The sequence below is a fragment of the Homarus americanus genome, unplaced genomic scaffold (genome assembly GCF_018991925.1).
Source record: "Homarus americanus isolate GMGI-L3 unplaced genomic scaffold, GMGI_Hamer_2.0 scaffold32871, whole genome shotgun sequence".
In the NCBI taxonomy this organism is placed as follows: domain Eukaryota; kingdom Metazoa; phylum Arthropoda; class Malacostraca; order Decapoda; family Nephropidae; genus Homarus; species Homarus americanus.
The window spans coordinates 4,011,555-4,026,997 of record NW_024748870.1 but is presented as its reverse complement, the minus strand read 5'-3'; the positions used below and the strand labels follow the sequence as shown (position 1 = coordinate 4,026,997).

The window sequence follows — 15,443 nt, the reverse complement described above, 5'->3', positions numbered from 1 at the left end:
GCATTTCTAGGCATTCTAAATCACGCTTTGTCTATAGCATCCTTCTGTTAAATCAGCTTTAAGACCGCTACCCTACAGGTTAACAGTACCATGAACATCTAGTACATGTAGCTGGGATATAAGATTCTGGGAAGAATTATTGAAAAGGATGATTAGGGTCCATATAGCAAACACAAAGCACCAACAGTGACGATGCTTAAGATCAACCCGGTCAGCCTCATCACAAAGGAAGTGGCTATATTCAAATCCTTATCAATTATTTTTAAGTGGCACTCTGCAGCTGAGAAGCAAATTGGCACAAAAATCAAGGATCATTAACATAAAAGAAGTAAAACAATGTAATAATATAAGCATTCTGAGACATATTAATCCTGATGCCCTGGGTGATGCGAGACCCGTCGGACTTCCCACGCGGGCATGTTTCAGGCACTCCGAGCATACTGTTATGGTTGGCGTGCATGTGGTCCCCTACAGCTTCGGCCACCGTGGCGCTAATGACCTGACTGGCGGGGTGGGGAGGGGGATTGAGTGCCATTGACTGTAACACTGTCCTCACCTCTGTCCGCGTCAACAAACTCGACATCACTTGGGTCTGTTTCCTCCCCATCACTGTCTTTGTCACCCAGTACTATATCAGTGCCACTCAAATCAAGAATTATTGATGAAGGCACTACTGTCAAGGAAATGCCTTCGCTTGGATGTAGAGGAGTGACACGGGTTACGAGACGTCGAAGGACATGCATCCATGATGATAGCTGGTGGGTAACTGGACCATGATGACTTAAGACAAAGATTATGCAAGAGTTGAGCTGTCAAGTAAAAAAATATCCTATACAAAGTACTTCGTCCCTCTTGGATATTAAATCTATGCTGCGAAAATTAAGGTCATAGAGGAACATCACCCGAGTTGCTATAGCGGATGTAGAGGAACGTCACTCGGGCTTTAAGGGTTAAATCAAGTGCCTTTTGTTTATATGTGACATCTGACTCGTGGCATACTAAACACCAGCCATCCTGCCAATCTGCACATGTTGGTAGCCCTACTACGTGTATCAGGATCGTGGCCCATCTTAGTGCTTAAAGCACATTCTTGAGTAACACCTTCCTACGCGAACTTCGGGTTCCTGATGGCCGGGCATGTCAATTGTGAATACGGGCCAAAGAGGAAAACATATGAAGCCTCATTGCCAAGTTTGTGGATGACACAAAGATATTTGGGAAGGTAACAAGTCAAGACGATGTTGCAACAATGCAGAAAGACCTGCGTGAGCTGTTCAACTGGTCTCGAGGCTGGCAAATACTCTTTAACATCATATAATGCAAAATCCTATGTATAAGATACAACAACCCTGTTCACTACTACTCTGTTAATAACACTTTCCTTGGTACTGTACTGTCAAGAAGGAAAAAGACCTAAGGAACTGTCTACTAGCCTGAACTGTGGAATCACAAACAGTACAATAGTGGGCTTCAAAATATCCCTTGACGAAATTATCGAAAACAATGGAGGGGTCTTACACAGTCCACTGGTCTCCTTCCCTTGGCATTGCCACATTTAGTGGGTGGCCATTAGGTAAATACGGTAAGGTATATCTCCTAAACTTGAAAAATATAAATTAAACCATCGTCTGAATGCTTTTCTGATGTTCTGGAATATGTTAATAGCCATATGTAATAAATTGCAGTGATGACGACGAGGTCTCTGACACCAGATCTGGTTTCTGTAAAGGACATGCAGACTAGGTGATGGCAGTAGTGTAATGCACATTTGAAAACAACAATGGATTTTACTGACATAGGTATACATTATTTTATTTTGGAAAGTATGTGTAAGGTAAGTAGTTTTAAAGGAGAAGTTTATTTGGGGTACAGTTTATTTCAGCTAGTTGTCAATACAGTACATTGTAACTAGGGTACATTCCAGCAGTGGTAGTACATTGTACCTAAGATTCATTCTGGCAATGGTACATTGTAGTTAGGGTACATTCTACAGTGGTACATTGCAACTAGGGCACCCTACATTCTGGCAGTGGTATAGTCACAATCCAAAGTTTCTTTAACCCCCCCCCCCTCCTCTGCGTGGTAAGGCAAAACCGAGGTTGAAGAGAGGCCAGGCAAATGGACATACACTCATTCAGTAGCTTGGTGATGAGGCACGATGATGGTGGGGCTCACACAGCAGCACCTCAACAAAACACACGAGTTCAGGTATGGAATATGATTCACAATAGTGACATAGTATGGTTTGTTGGTAGAGTTACAGTTATTTTATGAATATTAATACAGCACAGTCTATGACGACAGCACAGAGCATAGTGTACAGTCCGTTCACCTGGACTTTCTTCAACTTTAGCTTCACTTTCCCTCCAGCCAGGGGGTAAAGAAACTTTGGATTGTAACTGTGTATTGCAACCATGAACCGATAATTCTGATAGGACATGAAATTAATCAACCAACCTTAACCTAATGCTAATAGTAATACTTTACTGTCCTAGTAACTACTGTACAGTACACCTAAAGATAAGTTATTTTAGATATGTTGTGCATAGAAGAAAAGTTGCTCCCTACCTCAAGAGAAGACAGTATCCACCCCAGGAATTACAGTTTGCCTCTTCTATTTATAGCTTTCTGTTTGAAAAATTCTTCAATTTAATTTATCCTCTTCACCACTGATTGGCTTGTTAGCAACTTGGGCAGTCGGTCACATCTTTGTTATGCACTGTTGGCAAGAACGGTATTGGCCATGTACTGGTTACAGAATATATCTGAACCCACGCCAGTGTTGGTTAAGTCTAATCTTGAAAGAGCTCACACTCACTGCCGTCACAACCCTTTTGGCAGATTGTTCCAAGAGTTCACAACTCTTCACTCCCAAAAATTTGCTCTATTAATTTTCTGAACTTGTGTTTTCTTCAACCTTAAGTTGTGACCCCTGGTGGGGCAGGCATCCATTAGTTCGAGGTATGAACACTTGACAGTTGTGTTCTCTGAGGGGTTTATAGAAATCTATAAAGTCACCCCTTGCCCACCTGTAGTATAAGCTAACCAACTGCAGGTATTCTACTTTCTCTGGGTACCTGAGGTACCATATTATTCTAAGATTATTTGGGTAAGTTTAATTGGGCCATGTCATCTTTAATTGATAGTTTAATGTTGTAATCTGGTAACATCCATTTTTATACAAGCAGTCATTCACGTCTTAGGGTGAAAACTTAACAGAGTTTGTGTTTTTATTGTGTAGCTACTTAGTTAACAAAATATTAAGCAAAACACTGAAATTAAGTACAGTACAACTACTGGACTCCCAACTGATGGACCACGGTGCTTTGTCCTTTGTGTGATATATGAGGGCATATGGATGACTATCTGATAATTTGAGATTGTGACATTTGTTGACATGATTATCTTGACTGGTCCGTGGTGTTTGTATTTTATATCACTTACCGGGTAATCACCTTTTTATATTAATGTTGGTAAACTTAAGTATGACTTTCCCATTGTGTTAAATTGAACTTAATGATTGCTTGTTTTTTAACCATATTTTAATAAATCTTGATGAAGCCATTTTGCCTACAGTATTTAGCTAAATATTAAAATGATCCCAGCTTCTAAATAGGGGTGGGTCACAATTTTTTTTAATTAGCTGTAAAAGAACGTTGTCACCAGCAGTTGTGCGACTAATTTCAGTTGAAATGCAAAAATGGTGGAGCAATTAACCCAACCATTTTACTAGTAGATATATATCAAGTGATATTTTATGATAGTTAAGCAAAAATTTAATGAAAATATTTACTTGTTGATCTGCTAGATTAAGTTGGGGTGATAAGATAATGTGAAGGATACTCTATCAGGAGGGTCATATGATGTGCAGCTCATGTTTATTAGTTAGAATATGTTTCATCAGTGCAGTGCAGTACATGCACAAAGCTTTATGTGTTTCTACTTCATGTAAGTACTGTACTCTATTGCTACTGGATCTATAAAGAAATGTATTTTATATGAATCTGTGATTTTATGGATGCTCTAATGTTTGATATAACTTTCTGTGTGTATATTAACTTATTGAAGATATCTTTTCAGGAGTTGATCAGCATGAAATGAGTGGAATTTCAAGGAAGCGCAGTCATGCTGAGACATTAATGCCAGCTGTAGAAGAAAAGAACTTAACTCCCTTTACACCGCTTAAGAAACCAGTAAGTTCCCCAATTAAACAAAATTAGTCAAATGGAAATGTTATATTTGTTTCCCATTTGTAAAATTGGAAGACCCTGTGTAGCTCAGCCTGGCAGTCTTTTATGTTATTGGCGCTGTAGTCAAGACTCAGTGGGTGTCAAATAGCAGCTTCTGTAAATTCCAACCAATCTGTGTTTAGAGCTCTATACAAACATTATTTTGGCTGCTTTTAGACAAACATTTAGAAGCCAATTAAAATTTTTTATGTGCATTATGGGTCATCAATGGGTAAAAAGTAATATTATACCAACTAGAATTTTCCCTAACACAGTTTGTCTTGTCCAGGAAGTTTGATGTATCAAGTGGCTGGGTAGACTACCTGATGGATTAGGGTAAATTAGTGTATGTCAACTCCTTGCACATAGGAACAGGGTTGCTCTGAAAGCCACTAAGGGTTCAGGCTCACTGGAAGGATTCCTACCAGGAAAGTTCACCTGCATCCAAATACAGTACCCTAGAGTCCCACTGTTTGAGAAACACTGTCCTAGACAGCTATTAAATGGGATTACAGTAAACTGTCTTAATCCTATTGTTATTTTTGGCCATCAACTTGGAGTACTTCAGGTAGACAAACAAATGCCGGACCTTCCATAAAAGGTTTATTAACAGAGACTCAGAAAAGGCTGCTGCCTGGCTGTGGGCTGAAGCAGGACTGACTGCTGTGGCTCTAACACCACCATACAACAGTTTGTATGAACCCAACTCATAGCATTCGAAACCTCGAATAAAAACTTACATGAAACATTATAACACTAAGAATCACTAGTAAACTTTCAGTGGATCATCCTTGGAAGACGTGTTGATTTAATTCTTTATTGTTTGCTTCTGCGAGAGTGTTGGTGCTTTCCCACATAAACTACGTTTTACAGTTACCATTTGTGAGAGGAGGAGTTTATGGTATCTTTACCACTATCTTGGTTCCACTGTTCAAGATTTTTTCATTTGCATATGACCCAAGTGGACTCAAGATGATAGTCAATATGAGGGGCAGACAACCACTGGTGTAAGTCTGATGGGGACACACTCCTCAGCTAAGCCTTTCAGTGTTGATGATTGAAAGTTATAATTGTTTATACAAAGCTATATCACTCTCCAAAATTTAGTGAATAATTAACTTTTGCTCAGCCAAACCGGTCCTGATTTTCTTAGACTTGGTTTGGGGGAACTTCATTCCTGCATCATGCGGTATTGCCCAGCCTTGCCGGGATTCAAAGCAATCATGGGACTAAGAGAGTGAAACATTGTGGGTATTAGAAGAAACTTTATGAATAACTACACAGTATTTACCTTTCGTATATACAGTATAGGTTAAAATTTTCTCCTTTGTTTTGTGATCCAACTATTCAGAGACTCCCAGATATCACACTACAGTACATGAAACATTTTTATGTATTATTTATACTGTAGTGGTAGATTGGTTCATAAAATTAACATAAATCAACCGCACAGCAGAATTATGTTGATGATTGATCCACATTGTGTAAGAAGTATTAAAAGTTTTGAACCACTCCTGCGGTGTACATAAAAGCCACCGACATTGTCTAACTTACTCTAAAGTTTCAGGAAGTTAAGATTTTTTCTGTAGAATTAAGAATATAAATTTCCATAAAATTTCACTTTCTATTTGTAAATAACTTTAAAGTTAAACAATAGTAATTAGAAGGAAAATATCATTGGTTAATAAGTTATGTTGCTTTTGAAATTCACACACACTGTTCATTCTCGATTGATCATGCTGTCCATAACAAGCATACAGTTTACTTGAGTGAATTGTATGTACTGGGTACAGTATGTGTGCTAGTATGCATATGTATGTACTCGACTGTTTATGCATGTGTATATTCATATACAATGGCATATATTTGTGTAAAGTATACTATATATGTATCCATGAGAGTAGTATAGATTAGAATATATTATTCTCATAATTGTAAGATATCCTTTACTATACCAACTTTTTTGTGGATGGGAAGATGTTATTAGCCAAAAATTTCAAACATGTATAAGTTGTTTTAATTAATCTGTATTGTCTTGGAGATGAAAGCTCTATGTAGGAAGGAGATTTTGTTGATAAAATGAAAATCATATTGAAAAGATTTTGTTGAAATGTGAAGGTATTATAATGAAAAAAAATTTGCTTAGTAAAGGGTAAAGAGATTAAATAATTGTGTAGTAAGTGGTTTAGAGATTTTTTTTTTTTGGAGAACTAAAAAATCCATCAAATAAATGTAAATATTGAGTGTGTACCAAGAGTGTCATAGATTCAGGTAGTGTACATACCTGTACTGTATATGACTTTAGTTAATTAACCTTGAAGTCATATGCCATTGTATATTTAATAAAAGGAAGTATTTTAGGTATTGTACCGTTATGAGTAAAATTCATAAAGATTTTGCTAGTAGCTCTGTGTAATCTTACTTTTATTTTTTGCAATAAATGACACAGATTCTTATAATATTACTAAGGCAGCGAATGTCTGTCCATGTAAACAACACCTAATTATTCTTTATAATAGCATGGTTGTGTTTCCTGTCTCAAGTACAGTAATTTAAGCTATTTATTAAGATGTCTAACCCCATCAGTACAATATCTTAAACCCTTTCAATAGTGTTTTGAATAAGATAACGTTGTACTATAGTGGTTAACTAAGAACAGTTTCACTGTTTTTGGGTAATGAACTTTTAATTATAGATTATCCTGAATATAATCAGACAACTGACCTGGCTGCTCAGAGATAAGAATGCTCAACAGTTCATTTATCCAGATAAGACAAAATGTGAGGGGATGACATAAGGAGTGTGTTATATAAATAGCTTTTAGGCTCTCTGTGCTTATGATCAATATGTGTTACAGTACAGTACTACAAGTTGCTCATCACTTGATATAGTACTGTATTGTTGTTAAGAGTCATTATCCTGTTCTTCATTTGTGAGGGTAGCAGATATGGGAACATCATTTTATTTGTTTATTTATTTTATTATTTTTTAATGAAAAAAAGGTATACAGGTAGTTTATGAATTGTAATTTTTATTATTTATTATTAATATTATTGTATTATACTGTATTATTAATCTGAAGTAGTGTTTTTTCTCTTCACTGATTATAGTGATCACAAAATTGTCTCTGTGCTGTGAACTTTTCTGTTTCTCTTTGCTGAAAATGTTTGGTCATTGCCACTGATGTATAATGGTGGTAATATTTTGTGTAGGACACTATGGAACCATCAATATATTTTTGTTAATCAAGTTTAACTTGCAAACATATATCATGGATCAGTTATATAAAGGATTGAATCTGCCAATACTGTGCTTCTTTTGCACTTGATTGTGTTTCACTTACTAGAAAATTATGAATTCTTTCTCTGGATTTCATCCTGTGTGAGTGTGTGCAGGCATATTCATATACAGTAGTATATATATATATATATATATATATATATATATATATATATATATATATATATATATATATATATATATATATATATATATATATATATATATATATATATATATATATATATATATATATATATATATATATATATATATATATATATATATATATATATATATATATATATATATATATATATATATATATATATATATATATATATATATACACACACACAGTAGTACTTAAGGTCAATTGAACCCACAGGGTACCGCGTTAAGTGAAAACCAACAACAGAACATATGGGATTAATTCCAATAGAGACTGGCCCGACCCCCAAACTCCACTTTTTGACACACAACTATGTTGTAGTAAAAATTTTATCTTAACTTTATGATGGTATGCACACACAATTAATAATTAAGAGAAATATCAATAATATTAGGTTTTTTAACACTTGCATTAGTAGAAAAGATGGCTGGGCACACGGGGATGGGGGGTTGGTTCCGAGGCAGAGGGCAGATTATTGGCCCTCACCTGTATCACTTGTATCAATTGTATCACTATCCACCACAGAGGCTTGCAGGGCCTCTTTGTCAAACCCCTCAAAGGCCATATAAGTCCATATCCTCACTATAATTATCACTATCACTGACTTGGGCCGGCTGTGGTGGGTGGCGGGTGAAGAACTCGGTAATGTTTTGATGACTGGGCGACCTTGTGCGCATCGTGCCCGCGCCGCTTCCCGCGTATATGATGAAAAATTCCGCGTTAAGTGAAAGTTCAGCTCTGGCGAGGCACCGCGTATATGATAAAACGCGTTAAGTGAAACCGCGTTAGTCGGGGTAATACTGTATATATATATATATATATATATATGCTGATAACCACAAGGAAAGAAGAAAACACGAAGTTCCCAAGCGCTTTCGTGTAATTCACATCTTCAGGGGTGAGTACAGTCTGTACTCACCCCTGAAGCGCTTGGGAACTTCGTGTTTTCTTCTTTCCTTGTGGTTATCAGCATATACCTAGATCACGTGCACCTACAGTGATTTACTTGCATATACTGTATGTGTATATATATATATATATATATATATATATATATATATATATATATATATATATATATATATATATATATATATATATATATATATATATATATATATATTATTTATTATTATTATTATTTTTTATTTTTATTTTTATTTTTTTTTTTACTGTATATTAGTCTGATAAAGCCCCAATACAGTACCTACCTGAGACTCCAGTCTGCTAGAGCCTTGCTGCTCTCTGGTTCTAAGCTGCCATACCTACTTATGCCTCAGGACAGCTTGTTAAAGCATGTAATGGTACACTACATCTGTTTTGTGACTGTGTCAACTGGTTATTCATGTTTTTTTTTTATAACCAACATTCTTTTAGCCATTACTTCAAGTAAAGTTATTGCTGTTTCACTTGAATTCTGTTAAGCATTATTGTATTTCCACATCTTTTCCTTGTATTTTAGGTAAAACTGATAGTGTTTTTTGTGTTGTAGGCCGATTAAGAAAATATTTGCCTTGAAATGCTATGTTTATAAGAGATAAGTGTGTGGGTGAGTAATGCCCTTGACACACTGATGTCAGTGGACTTTTGACTGTGGCCTGTTTCACCTTATCATGAGGCTGATGTGTATATTACAGCCACTATCTTGGCAGCAACATGAGGTAGAATTGAACATTTACTATCATTTGGTTGTTACTGCTGGAAGTGGTAAGTAGGAAGTTTTGATTGTTCCTGTTTTTGGACTTGGGTGGATAGTGCTGTAATAGTTAGTATATACGGTACATAATGTTTACACAAGGTGTGCTATAATTGCAGCTGTGTTGCACTTGACAATATACAGGATTCACTAGAGTGCATATCATAGTAGGTTAGAATTAGAGAACATTGTTTTATATTTATTCATCATTGCCCACCTAATTTGCTAATCACCTTTTCTGAACTGTTTCAACCCTTGGTACTTGATGTTCACAAAAGTATTGGGTCCAAATGCTCAAGAATAGGTACTGGTATGTCAAAATTTAGTGGGAATTAGCGTTGTCAGATTGTAATTACATATCCACCTTATGTAACGTTTGACAGTAAGATTAAGGCTTGGATGTTTGAGTATCCAGACCCAAAACTGTAGGAGTGCTTGTTTTAATGTTTTTCATTGTTGTATATGTGTATGGTGATGTAACTGTACATGAATGTTGACATTAAATGACTCATTTTTTAGAATTATTAGTGCAGAATTTTTGAGAGTCCGGGACTCCACGGTTAAAATTTCCCAGAGTTCCACAGAATTACCAAGAGTGCTAGGAGTCGGGTCCTGTGTGGTATTGCTTTTAAATACATTCTTAAATACCGAATATCAGAGCATGATAACATAAGCTTTTTTAAGCCGATAAGAGTCATAATTCATAATAATGATGCAATGGTCAAGTGTTTCTAAGAACTAAGTTCACTCAGTGAGCCAGCCATCAGTAATGATGACAGTTGTGACATAGAATTTCCTTGCTTAAATGCACTCTGTCATCGTTGAGCAGGAGACTTGATAACATCCCTTGGTAAAAATTTAATTCTTCATGCCAGACACACTGTCATTAATACAATTTAGTATAAGTCAAAAGAGTTTTTTTTTTTTAAGGGAAACTCGAAGGTTTTAATGTTTTATAATTTATCTATTTTATTTATATAACGTCAAGAATTTTTATATCCTTTGGATATGAGCTTTCCAGACTGTGGGCTTGTACAGTAGCAGTCTGTGATATTTAAATACTGTACAGTGCTTCGTTGGGGATCACTTCACATACTGTTAGATATCAAGTGAAAGTTCTAGGTGGACCAAACAAGTAATTGAGACAATTTCATTGCATAATTACTACTTGTAAAATTAGAAAAAAAGGGTAAGCCATTTTCCATACTTAATATTGCCGGAATGAAATTCAGGTATACAGTACATGTATTCCTTGCTTACCTTGATAGATACGTTCCGAAAGACCATCATGCACTGTAAAAAGTTGTGAACTTGTAAATATTTCAAAGAGATCATGTGCAATAGATAATAACATATTACACTGTGTGCATAATACAGTACTGTATTTACACATACCGGTAAATTAAATCAGATTAGATTTATTAATTCAAATGTCCTTAACACTTTCAGGTTTAAAGGCTTTGGTTTACAAATTTGGCTGCTTTGTGCATTGCAGTCCCTTATGGTTCCTTGTGTTTTATCTATTTGTTCTTATAACATTATTTTGTGGGCTGCATACTGTATGTATAGGGTCAAGTTGTGTGTGTGGTTGTTGTCTCAGTTACATGTTGTTGACACTCTTTGCTAGCCAGCATGCAAACAGCTGCCTTCTCATACTGCTCTTGTAGTTCATTCAGCTCTGTTACTTTGTTGCTTCCATTTTCACCTCTGATAAAATAGACTTCCTTTGTATTTTGGGCACAGAATAACTCTTGTCACATAGTGCTGACTTTGCACTCGGGATTTTAAGGAATGTTATTGGTAAATTACTTAAAGAAAAGTTTAATGAACCAATATGACACGTATACAAGGTGAATGGCAGTCAGGGCTGAACTGAGTACTGTAGGGGAGTTCTGCAACATAAAGAACTTTGTCCAGGGCATACCCAGAATATGTTCGTCTATCGATTGTGTCAAAGAGGTTGGTGGTACAGCGGTAACGCACGTAACTCTCACCAGTGTATCAAGGGTTTGAGCCTTGGTTCGGACACAGGTGAGAAGGGTGTTATCCAGTGTGACCCTATGAAACATCATAGGTTTTTCCAATCCCTGGTTTCCTACTGTACTAACACTGGATAGACCGCCCGAATGGCTAGTAAGCTGATAAGTGGCGAAAATTATAAAAAAAGAAAAAATGGGAAACATCGTATTTTGTGAAAAGTTCCCTGATAGTTTAATAGTGTAAAAACTGTAGTTCGAGTGTGTGTTAACTGAGGAATACCTTTATACCATTCACTGTATTGTACTGTATTTGTTATAAAGGAAAAAAAAGGTAATGTAAATATGTGAAAGAAAAGAACGAGTTGTCACTGCGTTCAAAATGAAAAGTGAAGAAATATAAGGTACTACAGTGGAGTAAATTGAAACACTAATTAAAGAAGTGAGTTACACACTACTCTGCCTCTGAGAAGTGGAATATAGGTAAAAGGAAGCATGACAATACACCAACATACTGTATTGCCCAGCATCCCACTAGATCAGGAATACAGTACGTACTGTACTAGTCTTTTAAACAAGTCTATATGTTTACTAACTAGACTTCTTCATGAGACCTCCAATAACTTTAATTGCCTCTTGTCTGAGATGCACAAAACTATCAGTGTTTTTACTATTTCATCCACTGTAGCACTTTGTAATTAGATATATTGTAACCTCAAGAATTGCAGAATTTAATATAAGACATGAATAGAAAAAATATACAGTTTTGAAAATAAACTTAAACTGAACTAAATTAATACAGTATTGATCACATTCACAAACTCTCAGCCTTACACAGTATAGGTCATCAGTTTTAAGGTAGAGGAAGTCATGGGATGTAAATATTTTGGGTAGTAGGAGCCACCGAATAATAAGTAAAATAATTGAATAAAGGGTGGAATGCCTTTGAAAACTAATTCATATATATTCAGAAGAAATATCCTTAGTCTGACCGTGAAAATACAGTACAGTACTGTACTTGATAAGTGCAAGGTGCTCCCAGTGTTTGCTCATTGATGTGAAACATGACAGTTTAATACAAGAGTAAAAATCTCTGGCTACTCAGAGAACCAAGGAAAGATAAATGTTAGAAAAAAGAACACTACTAGGGCATTACCTCAGTGTAAGTGAAGCTCAATTTCTTTTGGTACAATACTGCTCTAAAGAACCTTGGAACAATGGTCTCACCTTGACATACTCCTCTCTGAATTTAAACTTTTCAGTGTTCTTACATAACATGTTTGTAGAAGTAACATTCTCTGTTTCACTGATAAGGTCAATGTAAATTTCATTAGTTCTTTAGTTTCTAGATGTATCTTTAGTATAGCAGACACAACACTAACATTAGTATATAAGTTTTGTAGCTTTATGCGTCTGCTTGTCAGCATTGGGGTTTGTGCATGTACATATATGTGTACTGTTTTTTTTCAATTGTTGCTGTTATGAGTACAATGAGAAACTCACATTGATTTCATTAGAAACTTCTATTCCTCTCTTATTTATGATTGTTAAATTAATCTATTATTTCATGACTTTGGGCCCAGAGATCATTGCTTATATAATATTTGAAATTGAGTGACTTTACCAGTTTTCATAAATTTAGTAACCTGAATTTGTTTCCTTGCAGTGTTAAAGTTAACTTGGCAGATTAGATTGAGCGTAGATTAGTAACCTTATACTTTTACACTATAATTTGTTCTTCTAAACTAGTACAGTAGTTTAATTATACTCTAATTAGTACAGTAATTATAAATACATTTTGTGCGTACAGTTATTAGCTAAAACGTTTGTATAATTATACAACAGTGCTCTTTGATTTTTTCTTATAATATATTTATTTTTGTTGTGGTAAGATAGCAGAAACAGGCTACTCATTTCAAGTGGCTATTCCCTCACAGACAAAAGGAGGGAAAACCTCATCTGGCAGAATGAAGCGCTCTCACCAGCAGGCCTTCGCGGCACTTCCTCGACTTGGGGTACGGTTTCCTCACTTTATATCAAACTTTTGAATTGTAGATGCTCTGAAAATGCTCAGCAAATTTAAACAATCATATTTGTTGATGTGCACCTTTGTTGATTCAAAATGTTGTCCCCATGAAAATTGGTATGATAAAGATTTGTGGTCACTTGAGTCTCTTTTATAATTGCTTGCTCCACAGAAAAATATGAGTGATGTAGATATAAGACTTACAGTGAAGACTTCTTTTAACAGAATACAAGCATGATTTTGCTTAAATGTGTTGGATTGAAAATGCACCATACTACCCAGCTTATCTCCATCTTCAAGGGGTTACATGTGACTGTATGAAATCTGAAGGAAAATGCTGAAATTTGGGGATAAACTGAAATTTGGGGATAAACTGAAATTTAAACGTTTCGGGAATGCTATTTGCATGCACCACCTTGGCTTATATGTATATATATGCAGGAAGGAAAGCCAATGACTTGTATCGCTCACACTCAAATCTAAAAATTCTGCCACCTACATTTCTGAGTTGTTGATTATGCAGTTTGAAGAATTTTACTTATCATCTCCATAACTATACCAAGATTAGTGGATTATATTATAGGTGTAGTAAAAAAAATAGAGGTATGGATATGAGGGCATTTGTAGACATGTATCTTATATGGGTGTACTAGTTATCTCCTTACCTTTTACACAGGTGGTACCGTAGTTCAGTCAGCAGTGTAGTGTAGTGTAGGTTTTGGCATATGTAAACACAGTCCTGTACACTCATGTACTAGTTGTTGACTCCATCCATAGTAATGTTATCTTTGGTGCTGTCCTCAGTTAAGGTTGTTCAACATGTTGGGCACAGTCAGATGTTGATGTATTCTGATGTTTCACGTCTACCTTTTCGTTCATCCTTAACGTACAAGTTGTCTTTTGCAAGATTATTTTATAATAATTTTAATTATACTGTAGCAGGAATCAGAACCCTATAAGTGGGTCCTGCTTAGTAATTAATTGTCTGCACTCTGGCCAGTACATATTGATAATTTTTCCGAAATCCTCTAAGAGATATTTTCAAAGAAGTGGCATTTTGTGGTGTAATGCTACTAGAGTGACTACAATCATTCATCCACACTTGAATTTCCAATGTGATGAAACAATGTGATGTGGCTTCTGGCTTTATTGTATATTGTAATGCAGTTCCCAGAGACAATTTTGGGATTTTTTTTGGGGGAGGGAGGTTTTTCTTTTCAATAGAAACCTCAACTGCCTCAATCAATTTATTTCAAAGTAAAGTACTGTACAGTATTTAATGCGATATCTTGGATTGAACACCCAAAATCAATAAATTTCCTCTCATTTCAAGCATTTTTTTCTTCAGACAATACCACTGTAAAATTTCAACTACCGGGGGTAATTTGTTTTCATTTTGACAGAAAAGTGACCTAAGGTTATGCGGTGTGCTATACAGTATTGTTTACTAGCTGGAGTACATGGCATTACCCAGTTTTGTTAAGTAGTCAATTTAAATGTTCATGAACATTCTTGGGGCTATTTATATATCATACCAAATTTTACTACTGGGATAAAACATAATCCACCTTCATGACACTTCTGGGGTGCACTTGAATCTCTGTGCCAAATCTTGATGATGTCTAAATTGCTTACTTCAGATGAGAAAAACCATGTCTTGGCATCATGCATTGTCCTGTATAATGTTAAAAGTAGTGTTATCCTGTGACTGTTTTGATTTTTTAAGTGTCATTGTAGCTGGAAGGTAAATGTGTTAAAAGACTTTAAGTGTGTAGTGTGTGTGCTGCTGCTGTATGACTTCGTTGTGTAATATGATGTGTGTTGGTATTTTGTGACATAATTGAATGGTATGTCTCTTAAGTAATTTATATAGATTTGTTATAGAAATAGTCATTGTTTGTAACATAATGCCTGGCCAAGGCAAGTTGCATGTATTACCCACTATTAGTGTACAGGGTTAAAACTCAGGTAAACCCTGCATTATTATGATGCTTACTTGGCAGTTTTTTTTTTTTTGCTTGCATAATTGTGAATATTGTCAATTGGGATTTTGGTTTTTAGGAAC

General features: G+C 35.5%; 1 protein-coding gene across 12 annotated transcripts in view; it reads left to right on the top strand.

The window, feature by feature from the left end:
- Window positions 1–15,443, top strand: part of LOC121853213 (choline-phosphate cytidylyltransferase B-like) — a 76,675-nt gene that overhangs the window by 41,443 nt on the left and 19,789 nt on the right. For 3 of the 12 annotated variants that reach the window (XM_042347217.1, XM_042347206.1, XM_042347212.1), the window contains exons 2-3: window positions 4,081–4,193; window positions 13,245–13,367. In XM_042347217.1, coding sequence (XP_042203151.1) covers window positions 4,081–4,193; window positions 13,245–13,367 — 236 coding nt within the window. Of the gene's footprint in view, window positions 1–1,685; window positions 1,800–3,872; window positions 3,949–4,080; window positions 4,194–9,299; window positions 9,388–13,244; window positions 13,368–15,443 lie in introns of those variants that run through there. The other 9 variants (XM_042347208.1, XM_042347207.1, XM_042347210.1 and 6 more) reach the window with 7 other exon arrangements.